Raw genomic sequence first — 15,962 nt, 5'->3', positions numbered from 1 at the left:
CTTCTTTTGATTTCCGGCTGTCAGGGACACACCCCCTGGGATCAACATCATCCAGCCCCTTCCTGTGATCCAAGACTGTCAGTGACACTGTCCTTGGGCTTGACATCATCTAACCACTTTCTTAGAGCCCAGGCTGTCAACAATACACCTTTCGAGCTCAGTATTCCAGTCACTGTCTGTGGGCTAAGGCTGTCATTGACACACACCCTTTCCTGTGATCCCAGGTTGTCAGGGACACACCCCCTGGGCTCAACATTATCCAACCTCTTCCTGTGATTTCCAGCTGTCAGGGACACACCCCCTACGCTCAACATTATCCAAAACCATCCTGTGATCCCAGCATTTCAGGTACACGCGCCTGAGCTCAACATTATCAAACCCCTTCCTGTGATCCCAGGTTGTCAGGGACACACCCCCTGGGCTCAACATTATCCAACTTCTTCCTGTGATCCCAGGCTGTCAAGGACAAACCCCCTGTGCTCAACATTATCCAAATTCTTCCTGTGATCCCAGGCTGTCAGGGACAAACCCCCTGTGCTCAACATTATACAACCACTTCCTGTGATCCCAGGGTGTCAGTAACACAGCCCCTGGGCACTTTGCTCATATGTAACGACTTATGGACATAGAAATAAAATGGCTGGATAGACCCAAATAAATGAGAGAAAATCACATTTTAGGGATGCCAGGTCTTAGCAGACATTTGTTCAGGCACTGGTGTGCACATTCAAATATCAAACCTCCCTTGTTGGTAAATTCCGTGTATATACTATATGTTGTATGAATGCATGTTTAGGTACATATTGAATGCGTAGTACATTCTGATACATATGATTTGCTTGTCCGTTCAGGATCAATGATTGTTCACAAATCCTTTAGTGATTCAACCCCTATGTCTCAGCTGTGGTCTTTTGTCAGACTTGCTATAAATGATAAATGCAAAATCCTATATGGATCTAATCGAAATCTTGACTTTCATCCAGGGGGCCCCCGGGCAATAGGGGATCATGGGGCCCCTGTGTCCTTGCCCAAACTCAAAAAAGCCTATGAAAAAGGTACCAGGGGCATCTCATGGGGCCCCCTACTGACCCCAGGCCCTGGAGCAGTGCCCGAGTTTCCAAATGGTTAGTCCGCCACTGCTTTCATCTTTTCTTCTTTTGACAGGACAATACTTTGGGAAAAAAAAGCCGATGACATCATCCCAAGAGACCTGGGGACTCTCTGTACTCTCTGAATACAAGTCCTGATCCTCTTGAACAAATTGACAGTCACCACTGCTTCCTATTCCAAGACCGGGGATAGGCTTTGAGAGTTTGTCCCCAGAATCTCCTGTCCCTTAGGAATGTCACTTTGGTTTTAGTGAATCTACAGGAATATGAAATATCTATTTTTCTATGTGTACAGGTTCAGATTTCATTATCATTTAGTGCTCTGAAAGTTCACATGAAATATTTATTGATACAAATCTGTATTTAATGATAAAAGAGTATTTATTTTCCATTGTAGTAAACGATATCTGGCTGTATAGCAGAGAGCTATGAATTTCATTACCATGGTGTTGGATGCAGAACACTCTTTGAATAATGAAAGCCAAGTCAGGGATCAGTCCACCTAAAAAGATTATCTCAATGCTGGGTACAGTACAGTTTCTTCAATCTCTTGGGGACTCAATTGAAGAGATCTCCGAGGTCACCTGCTGTGCCCATTATAAGGAGCTTCCATCATCCATGATATGTTTAGTTATTTGATAAAATTGAGAACAGGAGGAACCAGGGGCGGACTGACAACTCATGGGGCCCCCGGGCAATAGGGGATCATGAGACCCTTGTGTCCTTGCCCACACTCAAAAAAGCCTATTAAAAAGGTACCAGGGGCATTTCTTGGGTCCCCCTACTGACCCCAGGCCCTTGGGCAGTGCCCGAGTTTCCAAATGGTCAGTCCGCCCCTGGGAGGAACTGGAATCAGGGACAGACTAACAATTTGGGAGCTCGGGCACTGCCCAAGGGCCTGGGGTCAGTAGTAGGGGGCCCCATGAGATTCCTGGTACTTTTCATAGTCTTTTTTGGGTGTGGTTTGAGTGTGGGCGAGAACACAGGGGCACCATGCTCCCCTATTGCCCACGGGCCCCATGAGTTGTCAGTCCGCCCCTGGCTGGAACATACAAAGGTGGACGGCAACACCCAAAACCTGGACAGATGAACAGAAACAGATCCTGGAATTACGACAGAGAGATCTCACTGTTGGAGTAACCAAGACAGTGGTTGACAGCCCATGAGGCTCCACAAAAATAAAGCGTGTCAATTGGTCCAGTTGGCTAAGAGTAATTTACAGTCAGGGGCGGACTGACCATTCGAACACTTGGGCACTGCCCGAGGGCCCGGGTTCAGTAGGGGGCCCCATGAAATGCCCCTGGCACCTTTTTTATAGGCTTTTTGGGTGTGCTTTGAGTGTGGGCAAGTATACGGGGCCCCATGATCCCCTATTGCCCGGGGGCCCCATGAGTTGTCAGTCCGCCCCTGTTTACAGTAAAGTATGCCGAAATAAAATGTACTGAACTTCAGCAAAACAAATACTAATTGGTAACACATTTGGGTGTCACACCCTTCATCAGAACCAGAAACGACCTCTCCTGCGCTCTATGACCCAGAATAAGGGTGGATGGATGGAACCAGAACTTGAAAAATTCAACCACCAATGCATATAGGGTTGTGCAGCTCTAAACAAGGCCAGGGAAGCCCGACCAGTACTGCAAAGTGAAACAAAAAAGAAAGCGCACCAAAGAGCTCTGATAAAGATGCCCTTCGAAACGCGTCGGACGTACTCTGAGTGTCTACCCCTATGATGGGACTCGCACAGGCTTCACATATCTAAAGTTCCTTTGAGGACTAACATGCTGGATTTCCTTCGTTGTTTGTGAGTATCATTCTGAATTTAATAAAATGATGGTTTACTGAGGTAATGCGCAAGGTTGGTTTCTTTTTGTTTCACTTTACACCCTTCATCAGGCCAGATATCAAATAAATAATATACATAATAAATGATATTACATATGTAGTGAGGTCATTGCTGTTTCCCTTTTAAAGAACTGTTTCCTTTTTAAGACTGCATGTTGTCAGAAAGGGTTTGATTGGCTCAGCTCTCTGCAGTATTGGAGTGTTTGTGGGAGTTGCAGTTTCATCACAGAGGCAGACAATGGAACTTTATACTGCACAGGACTACAGGACCAGGATGCTTTGCAAGGAGGAAGAGGGGGAGGAGCCCATGTGCCTTGGCAGAGGACATGCGGGAGCTAGTCTGCAGTCCCTGCTGTTGAAGTACACTGACACTGTTTCCAGAACAGCAGAGGTTGCTAAGGACAACAGTTATCTGCAGCAGCTGAAGTCAGGAGCAACTGTGATCATTGGTACCAGTCAACCGCGACGGCAGTTACCGACAGCAACGACATCTCCCACCGCAAAGAGAGGTCAGAGTGTTGGAAATCGCAGAGGAGGCGTGTGACCATCCCAGGAGAGGCACCTCACAGATTGTGCAGCACTGACAATTGACAGCAGGAAAAAACTAGCCAGAGAGACAGAGCCCCATTCATCATCCCTTCAAGGAGTTAACCCCTGGAGACTGTTCTTCTTGGATGTGGTGAGCAACTGCTAACCTGTGACATGTCAGTCCTTAAGAGCGCTCCACCGATTCACTAACACAGGCCTGTGCAACACATAGACTCACACAGTGTTACAATCCCACAGTATACAAGTGAATTTGGGACTGAGCCTAAAGAGACGTCAGTTTAGCTGGGGACATATTGCTGCTGTAGTTGCAGGGGGTTAATTCTGATCTATAGCTATACCGCTGTATACTGTACGTATATACATGAATATTGTGTTTATTGATGTTATTGTGCCAATTCTAGAAGGTTTGTGTATTCACTGCATTTAACTGCTTTTTTCCAAGGTCATTTGCAGTCTATTTGCAGAGTTTTACCTGTCTTATTAAACCTGTTATAAAACTTCCCACAAGGTGTACTGGTGTGCTGTGGATCCAATATATATATATGGTTTACCACTGAAGTAGGCCCATTAATTCTAGCGGCTCGTTTGGGGGTGAACGCTACACATCTATTGTCCACACCAGGGCGGGGGCGGACTGACCATTTGGAAACTCAGGCACTGCCCAAGGGCCCCAGGTCAGTAGGAGGCCCCATGAGATGCCCCTGGTACCTTTTTCATAGGCTTTTTTGAGTTTGGGCAAGGACACAGGGGCCCCATGATCCCCTAGTGCCCAGGGGCCCCATGAGTTGTCAGTCCACCCCTGAACCAGGGACTTGTGTTGCTATCTGTAGCTATGATGCCATGTACTGTTCTTCCATAGCTTGACCCAATCTAAAGCTATAAATGTCAATTGACAAACAATATTGATTTATTTTGCGGTAAGAGAGAACCTTGTGATCAGTGATGTTTTCAGGCTAGTTTCTGGGAATGAACCAAAAAAAGTCCATTTTGTTCCAGCTGTCTGACCTCTATCATGCAAGAAATGTGTAAACACAGGTGGTACGGTGAGTGACAGCATGAAGACATTATCCTACGGGACAGAGATCTTTTATTTATAAAGGGGTTTGATAAACTCCATTGAACACAGATGTAGAAGAAGTAGGGCCAAAGCTCTTTTGGCTATACTTCTCCTGTAGGTCATAGGAGTGCACTTTTTTCTGTACGTCTGTGATCCCTATTCAGCCAACAGTGAGCTAAAGTCAGTCAGTTCAAACCCTAGAGGGATCCCGACTTTAGTGTCAGGATCCACCCAAATGCCTGACTGCTGAGAGCCTGAGCCAGCCGCTCCCACCCCCTCCACTGTCCAGCGCTCTAGTGAGCTCTGGAGGGGCAGAGCAGAGACTGACAGTCACCTAACCCCTATCGTAAGTAGTGTTCTGTAGTTCTAAAATACTTCCTGTCCTTGGGTAACAACACTATCCCTCCATATATTCAATTCAGTAGTTCACCCTAGGACAAAAAATATCTTACCATCAGGATTCTATCTATCTAGCCATTCAGTCGTATCTGACCCTTGGCGATTGCATGGACTGTCACTTGTAAGCGACTTTTTCCTTGAATTCTTTTAGCAATTATTTTACAGGGTAGGTTGCCAGGTCTTTCTCCAACCCCCACCATGCAGGAGATCCCGCATGGCCAGGGATGAAACTAGAACAATTTAGACAGGAGCCATTTAACCTACCAGCATGTCTTTGGAGTGTGGGAGGAAACCAGAGGACCCGGAGGAAACCCACGCAAGCACAGGGAGAACATGCAAACTCCATGCAGGAGGCGCCATGGTTGGGAATTGAACCCATGACCCATTTACTGCACGCCAGACGTGTTAACCACTAAGCCACTGTGCCGCCCACCATCAAGATTACCAGGTGAAAATAAAGGAAAAAATGCCTGAAAAAAGAAAACTAATGCAACCAGCATGTCTAAGCACTGGTAAGCTGCAATATATTACATTTGTGTTTCTGTGTTTAGATACATGCACAATCCAAGTGCAGGTCATTTTGCTCTTCAAGTCAGATATAAATACAGGGGACGCCTTTGCTCATGTCCCTCTGAGAATACTACATATATGGCCATATTTATGTGCCCCCCCCCCCCTCCAAATGAGTGGGTTCATATGTTTCCAGTGATGAATACTTGTAATGATACAGAATATAAAGACAATTTATACAATTCCAACCTCATTGTTCCAGCATGACTGTACCCCTGTGTACAAAGCCAGCTCCATAAAGACATGGTTGGATGAGTTTGGTGTTGAGGCTCTCAATGGGCATGCATAGAGCCCTGAAATCAACCATGTGGAATACCTTTGGGATGAATTAAAATATTGATGGTTATCCAGGTCTTCTCATCTACACCTGCCCTTCTTATCACCATGTCCTCTTTCTAGAAACATCTCAAACTCCACCAAGAAAATGGCAGCCCGCCCCCAATCCCATGGATTTGGAGTAAGTCATTGCATGCAGGGACTACCATAGTGGAGCTGTGCAATGTATTTACTATTTTAGGATTTCTTATCTATTCCTCTGCACCTTCAAAAACCTTGTGTATTGAAAGTTCGGAAGACTTAGAACTTATCACCCATTCCTCTGCACCTTCAAAATCCTTGTGTATGGAAAAGTCGGAAGACTTAGAACTTATCACCCATTCCTCTGCACCTTCACAATCCTTGTGTATGGAAAAGTCGGAAGACTTAGAATTTATCACCCATTCCTCTGCACCTTCAAAATCCTTGTGTATGGAAAAGTCGGAAGACTTAGAACTTATCACCCATTCCTCTGCACCTTCACAATCCTTGTGTATGGAAAAGTCGGAAGACTTAGAATTTATCACCCATTCCTCTGCACCTTCAAAATCCTTGTGTACGAAAAAGTCGGAAGACTTAGAACTTATCACCCATTCCTCTGCACCTTCAAAATCCTTGTGTACGGAAAAGTCGGAAGACTTAGAACTTATCACCCATTCCTCTGCACCTTCAAAATCCTTTTGTACGGAAAAGTCGGAAGACTTAGAACTTATCACCCATTCCTCTGCACCTTCAAAATCCTTGTGTACGGAAAAGTCGGAAGACTTAGAACTTATCACCCATTCCTCTGCACCTTCACAATCCTCGTGTATGGAAAAGTCGGAAGACTTAGAACTTATCACCCATTCCTCTGCACCTTCAAAATCCTCGTGTATGGAAAAGTCGGAAGACTTAGAACTTATCACCCATTCCTCCACACCTTCACAATCCTCGTGTATGGAAAAGTCGGAAGACTGAGAACTTATCACCCATTCCTCCGCACCTTCACAAACCTCGTGTATGGAAAAGTCGGAAGACTTAGAACTTATCACCCATTCCTCCGCACCTTCAAAATCCTTGTGTATGGAAAAGTCGGAAGACTTAGAACTTATCACCCATTCCTCTGCACCTTCACAAACCTTGTGTATGGAAAAGTCGGAAGACTTAGAACTTATCACCCATTCCTCTGCACATTCAAAATCCTTGTGTATGGAAAAGTCGGAAGACTTAGAACTTATCACCCATTCCTCTGCACCTTCAAAATCCTTGTGTACGAAAAAGTCGGAAGACTTAGAACTTATCACCCATTCCTCTGCACCTTCAAAATCCTTGTGTACGAAAAAGTCGGAAGACTTAGAACTTATCACCCATTCCTCTGCACCTTCAAAATCCTTGTGTACGGAAAAGTCGGAAGACTTAGAACTTATCACCCATTCCTCTGCACCTTCAAAATCCTTTTGTACGGAAAAGTCGGAAGACTTAGAACTTATCACCCATTCCTCTGCACCTTCACAATCCTTGTGTACGGAAAAGTCGGAAGACTTAGAACTTATCACCCATTCCTCTGCACCTTCACAAACCTTGTGTATGGAAAAGTCGGAAGACTTAGAACTTATCACCCATTCCTCTGCACCTTCACAAACCTTGTGTATGGAAAAGTCGGAAGACTTAGCTTATCACCCATTCCTCCGCACCTTCAAAATCCTTGTGTATGGAAAAGTCGGAAGACTTTGTGCTTTCATAGTAAGGCTGTAGGTGTCCATGTTGGGTGCTACCTTATTTCTTTGGAAATCAGAGCCAAACCATGTGTGATGGGACCCCAAAAATCAATACCGCCCCCCCCCCCATTTCGCTAATATCAATCGGAATTCTTCTGGTGTGATACAGAATGTTTGCTTTCAGAGCAATTGTATAAATGCATTACTTAACATGAAAAATGTATCTAATGCTAGGTCCAAGTTAATATTTAGACATCTTGCAGCTCTCCAGAGAGCAGTATAGAGGTGAAGAGAAGACTGCTATGGGGTGGGATATTGTTCTCTTCTTAATGGATAAAATACAGAAGTGTTTCTTATAGCAAACTATTCACAGGAGAAGCATGGGGGCTGCCATTGCCGATCTCCTTCTGAAAATATTACACAATATGGCCAAAGATATTTCACACCCCTCACTATTACTGGGTACAGGAGCATAAAGCCAGGTCCATGGTTTGACAAGTCTGATAGGGAGGAACTCTAGTGGCCTGCACAGAGCTTTAACCTCAACTAATCACAGCCACAGCCAGGTCTACTTGTCCAACGTCAGGACCTGACCTCACAAAGCTTCAAAACTCCAGGCTGGAAAGCTGCTGACCTTGAGCCCTGAGGGGTCCCCAAACTTTTTTCTTTAAATGTATACATACCTTCCCCAAAGATCTTCTGGTCAGTCCAGTAATAGAATATTCCTTCTGGAGGTAGGTGGGCCTTGCTGCAGCACAGGTGGTCGCTCATGTACCGTAAGGGCTTGTAAGTAATGTTCTGTAGGCCAGCATGACACCCAATGATTGAATAACTCTGGCCATCATTCAACCCAGAATACTGACGGCATTCCCCTGGTGGATAATTAAAATGGCGGAGAGCTCTAGTAGGAAATTGATTGTAGCATCCGTTCTTTGTTGGGATATGGATTATTTTTTTTTTTGTTTAACTAGCTTTATTTTTATTCAAATGTATTCACCAAACAACTCAGGTCCCTATAGCAGGCACATGGTTTGCTCTGGTTGAAGTTATGCCATGAGATAGAGCGTAGCTGTAGCAGAAAAAACTGACTGTCCACAGCCACCAATAACAACACATCCTACAGCAGGACATGGGAATATGGCTAGTCCTAGCAGAAAGGGTATTTTTTCTTACAGTGTTACTAAACCCAGGACCCTGCATTCATTATATCTGCTCTCCCTGGAGCCTGCATTCACTATATCCGCACTCCCTGGACCCTGCATTCACTATATCCGCTCTCCCTAGACCCTGCATTCACTATATCCGGTCTCCCCGGACCTTGCATTCACTATATCTGGTCTCCCCGGACCCTGCATTCACTATATCCGGTCTCCCAGGACCCTGCATTCACTATATCTGGTCTCCCCGGACCCTGCATTCACTATATCCGCTCTCCCCAGACCCTGCATTCCCTATATCTGGTCTCCCTGGACCCTGCATCCACTATATCTGCTCACCTTGGACCCTGCATCCACTATATCTGGTCTCCCCGGACCCTGCATTCACTATATCTGGTCTCCCCGGACCCTGCATTCACTATATCTTGTCTCCCAGGACCCTGCATTCACTATATCTGGTCTCCCCAGACCCTGCATTCACTATATCCGGTCTTCCCTGACCCCGAATTCACTATATCCGGTCTCCCCGGACCCTGCATTCACTATATCCGGTCTCCCCGGGCCCTGCATTCAATATATCTGGTCTCCCCAGACCCTGCATTCAATATATCCGTCTCCCCGGACCCTGCATTCACTATATCCGCTCTCCCAGGACCCTGCATTCACTATATCCGCTCTCCCCGGACCCTGCATTCACTATATCCGGTCTCCCCGGACCCTGCATTCACTATATCCGGTCTCCCCGGACCCTGCATTCAATATATTTGGTCTCCCCGGAGCCTGCATTCACTATATCTAGTCTCCCCAGACCCTGCATTCACTATATCTAGTCTCCCCAGACCCTGCATTCACTATATCTGGTCTCCCCGGACCCTGCATTCACTATATCTGGTCTCCCCGGACCCTGCATTCACTATATCTGGTCTCCCCGGACCCTGCATTCACTATATCTGGTCTCCCCGGACCCTGCATTCACTATATCTGGTCTCCCCGGACCCTGCATTCACTATATCCGGTCTCCCCGGACCCTGTATCCACTATATCTGGTCTCCCCAGACCCTGCATTCACTATATCTGGTCTCCCCGGACCCTGCATTCACTATATCTAGTCTCCCTGGACCATGAATTCACTATATCTGGGACAGCAGATGAAGGGGAGGATCAGAGAGGACAGGATCAAACAGCTTTTTTTTACCCAATGCAGAGGATTAACCCCTTAGGTTCCACAGTGAGTATAACAAGCATGCTTTCCTGTATATACAGACTGATTTTACGGTTGAGGGTTTAGTAAGACATTAAGGCTTGCTATTTGATATATTATATACAGAGGCACATCTGTGTTCTGTGCGAGCGCGCTCTCAGATTACAGTACATGTTCTTCTGACATCATTCGGGTGGCTTGTAAAGCCCGTATCATGTTGCTGTGGCGTTACAGATTCTCCCCCCCCCCCCCCAATAAAAACCAGAAATGTCTTCTTGTGTCTGACATCTGCATGTTGTTTGCTGGAATGGCCACAGCCCAGAGATTTATTGCAATCAATGGTGCAGTCTGCATTCCCTGCGGACGTGGAGCTTTCCAGAGCGAAGAGGGGGAGGGAGATGGTGTCAGGTTTAGAAGGGAGACTTTTCTGAGGTTTTATAGCATTCATAGCATTAAAGGGTCTTATTCAGACGGATATTATAGTAGATGAAACCCTAACTGGTTGACTTTTAGTTCACTAAAGCAGTGTTTCTCAACCTTTTTTCAGTCAAGGCACCCTTTAAAAATTATGGACAGTCCTGAGGCGCCCTTTGAAAATTATGGACAGTCCTGAGGCGCCCTTTAAAAATTATGGACAGTCCCGAGGCGCCCTTTAAAAATTATGGACAGTCCCGAGGCGCCCTTTAAAAATTATGGACAGTCCCGAGGCGCCCTTTAAAAATTATGGACAGTCCCGAGGCGCCCTTTAAAATTATGGACAGTCCCGAGGCGCCCTTTAAAATTATGGACAGTCCCGAGGCGCCCTTTAAAATTATGGACAGTCCCGAGGCGCCCTTTAAAATTATGGACAGTCCCGAGGCGCCCTTTAAAATTATGGACAGTCCCGAGGCGCCCTTTAAAATTATGGACAGTCCCGAGGCGCCCTTAAAAATTATGGACAGTCCCGAGGCGCCCTTTAAAAATTATGGACAGTCTTGAGGCGCCCTTTAAAAATTATGGACAGTCTTGAGGCGCCCTTTAAAAATTATGGACAGTCTTGAGGCGCCCTTTAAAAATTATGGACAGTCTTGAGGCGCCCTTTAAAAATTATGGACAGTCTTGAGGCGCCCTTTAAAAATTATGGACAGTCTTGAGGCGCCCTTTAAAAATTATGGACAGTCCTGAGGCGCCCTTTAAAAATTATGGACAGTCTTGAGGCGCCCTTTAAAAATTATGGACAGTCTTGAGGCGCCCTTTAAAAATTATGGACAGTCCTGAGGCACCCTTTAAAAATTATGGACAGTCCTGAGGCACCCTTTAAAAATTATGGACAGTCCTGAGGCACCCTTTAAAAATTATGGACAGTCTTGAGGCATCCTTTAAAAATTATGGACAGTCTTGAGGCATCCTTTAAAAATTATGGACAGTCCTGAGGCACCCTTTATAATTATGGACAGTCCTAAGGCACCCTTTAAAAATTATGGACAGTCCTGAGGCACCCTTTAAAAATTATGGACAGTCTTGAGGCATCCTTTAAAAATTATGGACAGTCCCGAGGAACCCTTTATAATTATGGACAGTCCTAAGGCACCCTTTAAAAATTATGGACAGTCCCGAGGCACCCTTTAAAAATTATGGACAGTCCCGAGGCACCCCATTCTAAAATGTGAAAAACTATTCTAATAGTTTTTATAGGGCAGCAACATCCACACATGTAGGACACCCAACAGTAGAGGTAATTTATTACCTAAAAGGCAGGTTTATTCCACCCGCTGGCTTGTATACAAGTTTTGGGTAATTTTTAGACATTTTACCAAGGCACCCCTGAAGAAACCTCAAGGCACCCCAGGGTGCCTGGGCACCATGGTTGAGAAAAGCTGCACTAAAGCACCGTGTATGGAATAATTGCCGTTTGTTTCTTTCATCCTCTTATCGCAGTGCTACTGATCGCCTCCAGCTTCTTTTATTCACTTTCTAGATGTTCTCGCTCCAGCGTCACCCGCATATCATTGCTGTTTAGCGGCTTTCTGATCGTGATATACTTGGATCATACCTATGTTGGGCGCTTGTAGTCTTTACCAGGGGAGCACAATGGGAAGGTGGTGGTCATCCCATAACAAAAAGTGCCTGAACAAGGACCTTCATAGCAGGATCACTAGCAGGGCCAAGACAAGGGGGGGACAGGAGGGGCGGCTGCCCTGGGCACCATGGTATAAAGTGTGTTTGGGGAGGGGGTGATGATTTGTGTTGAAAAGGAGAATTAGGGGGCAGCAGGGGGTAAGAATTGTTCTAGGAGGGGAAATTTGTGAGTTATGATTTGGAGGGATTTGCGCTAGAAAATGGAGGGAGGGGGGATTTGTGCAAGGAGGGAAAAATGTTTTGGGGAAGGGGCATTTGTACTAGGATAGGGGATTTTAGTCAAAAAGTCATCCGATGTAACATAGGGTATGGTTGTCATCATCCCTGTTTTTCTAATAGAGAGATTTGTACCTTACATTTAGGCCCCATGTACACGGGACACTTCTGAACGATGGAAACTGACTGCTGGAAAACGGAGGCTAAAAAAAACGCGTTTAGCCGCGTTTGCATACCGCGTTTCTGTGCGTTTGCATTTAGAAGCGTTATTTTAAAGATAAGCACAGGAGAATCTCCCAAATGCCCAGAATGCACTGCACTGTGGTAAATTATTAACTATTTCAGAGAAATACAGAGAGTAGAAGCAGAGACAGCAGAATGTGTTGAGATTAGCTTAGGTGTGAGATGCTCATTAAAATTTCTTTTGTTTCCAAAGGTGGGAAAGGTGTCTGGTGGAGGGAGTCATCAAGGCCGCCTGGCAGGGGGTCTGCATGAGGAATTTGAGGTGTGAACGGTCATTAACATATCTTTTGTTTCCAAGGGTGGGAGAGGTCTGAGGTGTGAATTGGTCCTTACAATGTGGGACAAGCTTGGTAAGAACATCCTATGTTCAGTGTTTTGTCCATTTGAGTACCTTGAAAACACTTTGCATGCATTTTTCATGATAAAAAAAGGCTCCGGACAGCATCCGGAACTGGAAGCATTAAAAAAAATTTGCAAACGCTTATAAACGCGAGTTGCCGCATTTACAAGCATTTTGCGTTTGAAACGCTGATGAAATCGACTGCTGAACGCAAGTTTTCAGTGTTAAAAAAAAAAAATACTGTAAACGAAGATGTGTACATGGACACATAGGAAAACATTAGGGAGAGTTCAGGGGCTGCTGAAAAAAAAATGCTGAACAGCTCCTGAACGTCAGTTTTTCAGCTGCAGTGTACATGAGCCCTTAGTGCCGGGGCTGAGACCCACCATGAGACCCACCAGCCGGGGCCGAGCCAGAGACCCACCAGCCGGGGCCGAGCCAGAGACCCACCAGCCGGGGCCGAGCCAGAGACCCACCAGCCGGGGCCGGGCCAGAGACCCACCAGCCGGGGCCGGGCCAGAGACCCACCAGCCGGGGCCGGGCCAGAGACCCACCAGCCGGGGCCGGGCCAGAGACCCACCAGCCGGGGCCGGGCCAGAGACCCACCAGCCGGGGCCGGGCCAGAGACCCACCAGCCGGGGCCGGGCCAGAGACCCACCAGCCGGGGCCGGGCCAGAGACCCACCAGCCGGGGCCGGGCCAGAGCCCCACCAGCCGGGGCCGAGCCAGAGCCCCACCAGCCGGGGCCGAGCCAGAGCCCCACCAGCCGGGGCCGAGCCAGAGCCCCACCAGCCGGGGCCGAGCCAGAGCCCCACCAGCCGGGGCCGAGCCAGAGCCCCACCAGCCGGGGCCGAGCCAGAGCCCCACCAGCCGGGGCCGAGCCAGAGCCCCACCAGCCGGGGCCGAGCCAGAGCCCCACCAGCCGGGGCCGAGCCAGAGCCCCACCAGCCGGGGCCGAGCCAGAGCCCCACCAGCCGGGGCCGAGCCAGAGCCCCACCAGCCGGGGCTGAGCCAGAGCCCCACCAACCAGAGCCCCCAGAACTCCATCATCCACAGCTCCATCAGTGCAGTGTTGAACTTTATAATTTTTAAAGTGAGCCTACTGGTCTACTGAATGTTCACTCCAAGCACTCATCCATATTGCTCCTATCAATAAATGGTGCAGCATAATCAAACCCGCATAACAGAGCCTACAAAAGAAGAAATGCTAAAGCGAAGAAATGACCAAGCCACAGTTCCTTTTCATGTTTTTTTTTATTTTTATTTTTTAATATGATAGTTTATCGTAAAAAAAGGAAAAAAAGGTCACTATTAAAAAAATATGGTCCTATATACTTCTGAAGTTCTGACACATTTTAAAGTATTTCGGAGGGGGTTTTATTCCATATTACAGTCTCTGTACACTTCATCGGCTTGGGGCCATTATTCGTGAGAATCCGTTTTGGCAGAACAGATACTTCTTTTTGTCACATTAAACCTAATTTTGGTTATAAAAAAAAATCATGTGCAAATAATCAGTAACACATATGAACGGGTTAGTGAGAAAATAACGTGAAAACAAAAAGGTTTGGAGTCTAAAGAATTAAAGGAAGAGCACATGGCATTCTAATGGTCTCAAGAGGCCTTCTGAAAATTTAGGAATAAAATACAAAAACAAAATTAAGATAAACTAAAAGGTATTGCAGGTAAAAAAACAAAAACCTGACCATCGATAGTCTCACTCAGATCATGAGATGAAAAAAGTTCTGAAACACAGGAAAAAAAAAATTATATAGAGAATATGTTGGAACTAAGACTTAGACAACATTTTTTTTTTCTGGCAGGCTAAAAGCAAAGATTTACTAACTAGTGGTTAGCAGCTAAGTGATGGCTGACCAGCAGTTAACTATCAGTTTCGGCAGAAGCTGTAAACTGGTTAATATCCATAACACTGAACTACAGTAGAAGCAGCAGCATGGACGGGTGTGGTCAGGAGAAGGTCCAAGTGTCTTTGGTGGACAAGGCTGGTACTTGTAGTAGGAGGTGGCATCAGTGAACAGCCCGCGCACGCACTATGTGGCACTTCTTGCACAAAACATGGCCATCCAATGGGAAACAGCCAGAGTCATCAGCCTCAACAGAGAGAGAGCTACCACAGTCCTAGAAGAGAGAAAATGGGGAAAAAAAAAAGAGAGAAATAAAAAAAAGGTTCACAAGTACCTCTGACAAGGCATGAAAGGGAACAGTGGGGGTGATTTACTAAAAATGTAGAGTGCAAAATCTGGTGCAGCTCTGCATAGGAACCAATCAGCTTTCAGTTTTTTTTTGTCAAAGCTCCTAGATTGTAAGCTCCCAGGATCAGGGCCCTCCTATCCCACTTGTATTGAACTGTATTTTTGCTGTATTATCTCCCATTATATTGTAAAGTGCTGAGCAAACTGTTGGTGCGATATAAATCCTGTATAATAATAATAATATATAAATCCTGTATAATAATAATATAAATCCTGTATAATATTATATAAATCCTGTATAATAATAATAATAATAATATATAAATCCTGTATAATATTATATAAATCCTGTATAATAATAATAATAATATATAAATCCTGTATAATAATAATATAAATCCTGTATAATAATAATAGTATATAAATCCTGTATAATATTATATAAATCCTGTATAATAATAATATATAAATCCTGTATAATAATAATAGTATATAAATCCAGTATAATAATAATAGTATATAAATCCAGTATAATAATAATAGTATATAAATCCAGTATAATAATAATAATATATAAATCCTGTATAATAATAATAATATATAAATCCTGTATAATAATAATATATAAATCCTGTATAATAATAATATATAAATCCTGTATAATAATAATAATATTAATAATAATAATAATTGAACAAGCTGAAGTGAGAAGCCCATTGGCTACTATGCACCAGATTTTGCACTCTCCGGTTTTAGTAAATCAACCCCACAGTGCGTATATAAATAATCTTTTTATGATCAGGACTAAATGATTAACTTTTTTAATCCAATTAAAAATGTCCCAAAAACATTAAAATTTATATCAGAAAGAAGTCAAAAACATATTGTGTATGCATGCTGTCTATGAGATCAATTCTCAAACTTTACACAAAGA

At 45.1% G+C, this 15,962-nt stretch overlaps 1 protein-coding gene across 3 annotated transcripts in view; it reads right to left on the bottom strand.

The window, feature by feature from the left end:
- Nucleotides 1-14,050: 14,050 nt before the first annotated feature.
- Nucleotides 14,051-15,962, bottom strand: part of ZYX (zyxin) — a 57,128-nt gene continuing 55,216 nt past the window's right edge. For all 3 annotated transcript variants that reach the window (XM_089654363.1, XM_089654364.1, XM_089654362.1), the window contains exon 9: nucleotides 14,051-14,954. In XM_089654363.1, the coding sequence (XP_089510489.1) occupies nucleotides 14,844-14,954 (111 nt within the window). In that variant the 3' untranslated portion in view covers nucleotides 14,051-14,843. The remainder of the gene's footprint in view (nucleotides 14,955-15,962) is intronic.

This window comes from Staurois parvus, unplaced genomic scaffold (genome assembly GCF_062004578.1).
Source record: "Staurois parvus isolate SC_StPar_1 unplaced genomic scaffold, SC_StPar_1.0 ptg000758l, whole genome shotgun sequence".
NCBI classification, from domain to species: Eukaryota; Metazoa; Chordata; class Amphibia; order Anura; family Ranidae; genus Staurois; species Staurois parvus.
Note: the sequence above shows the minus strand (reverse complement) of the source record. Positions and strands in the feature narration are given on the sequence as shown.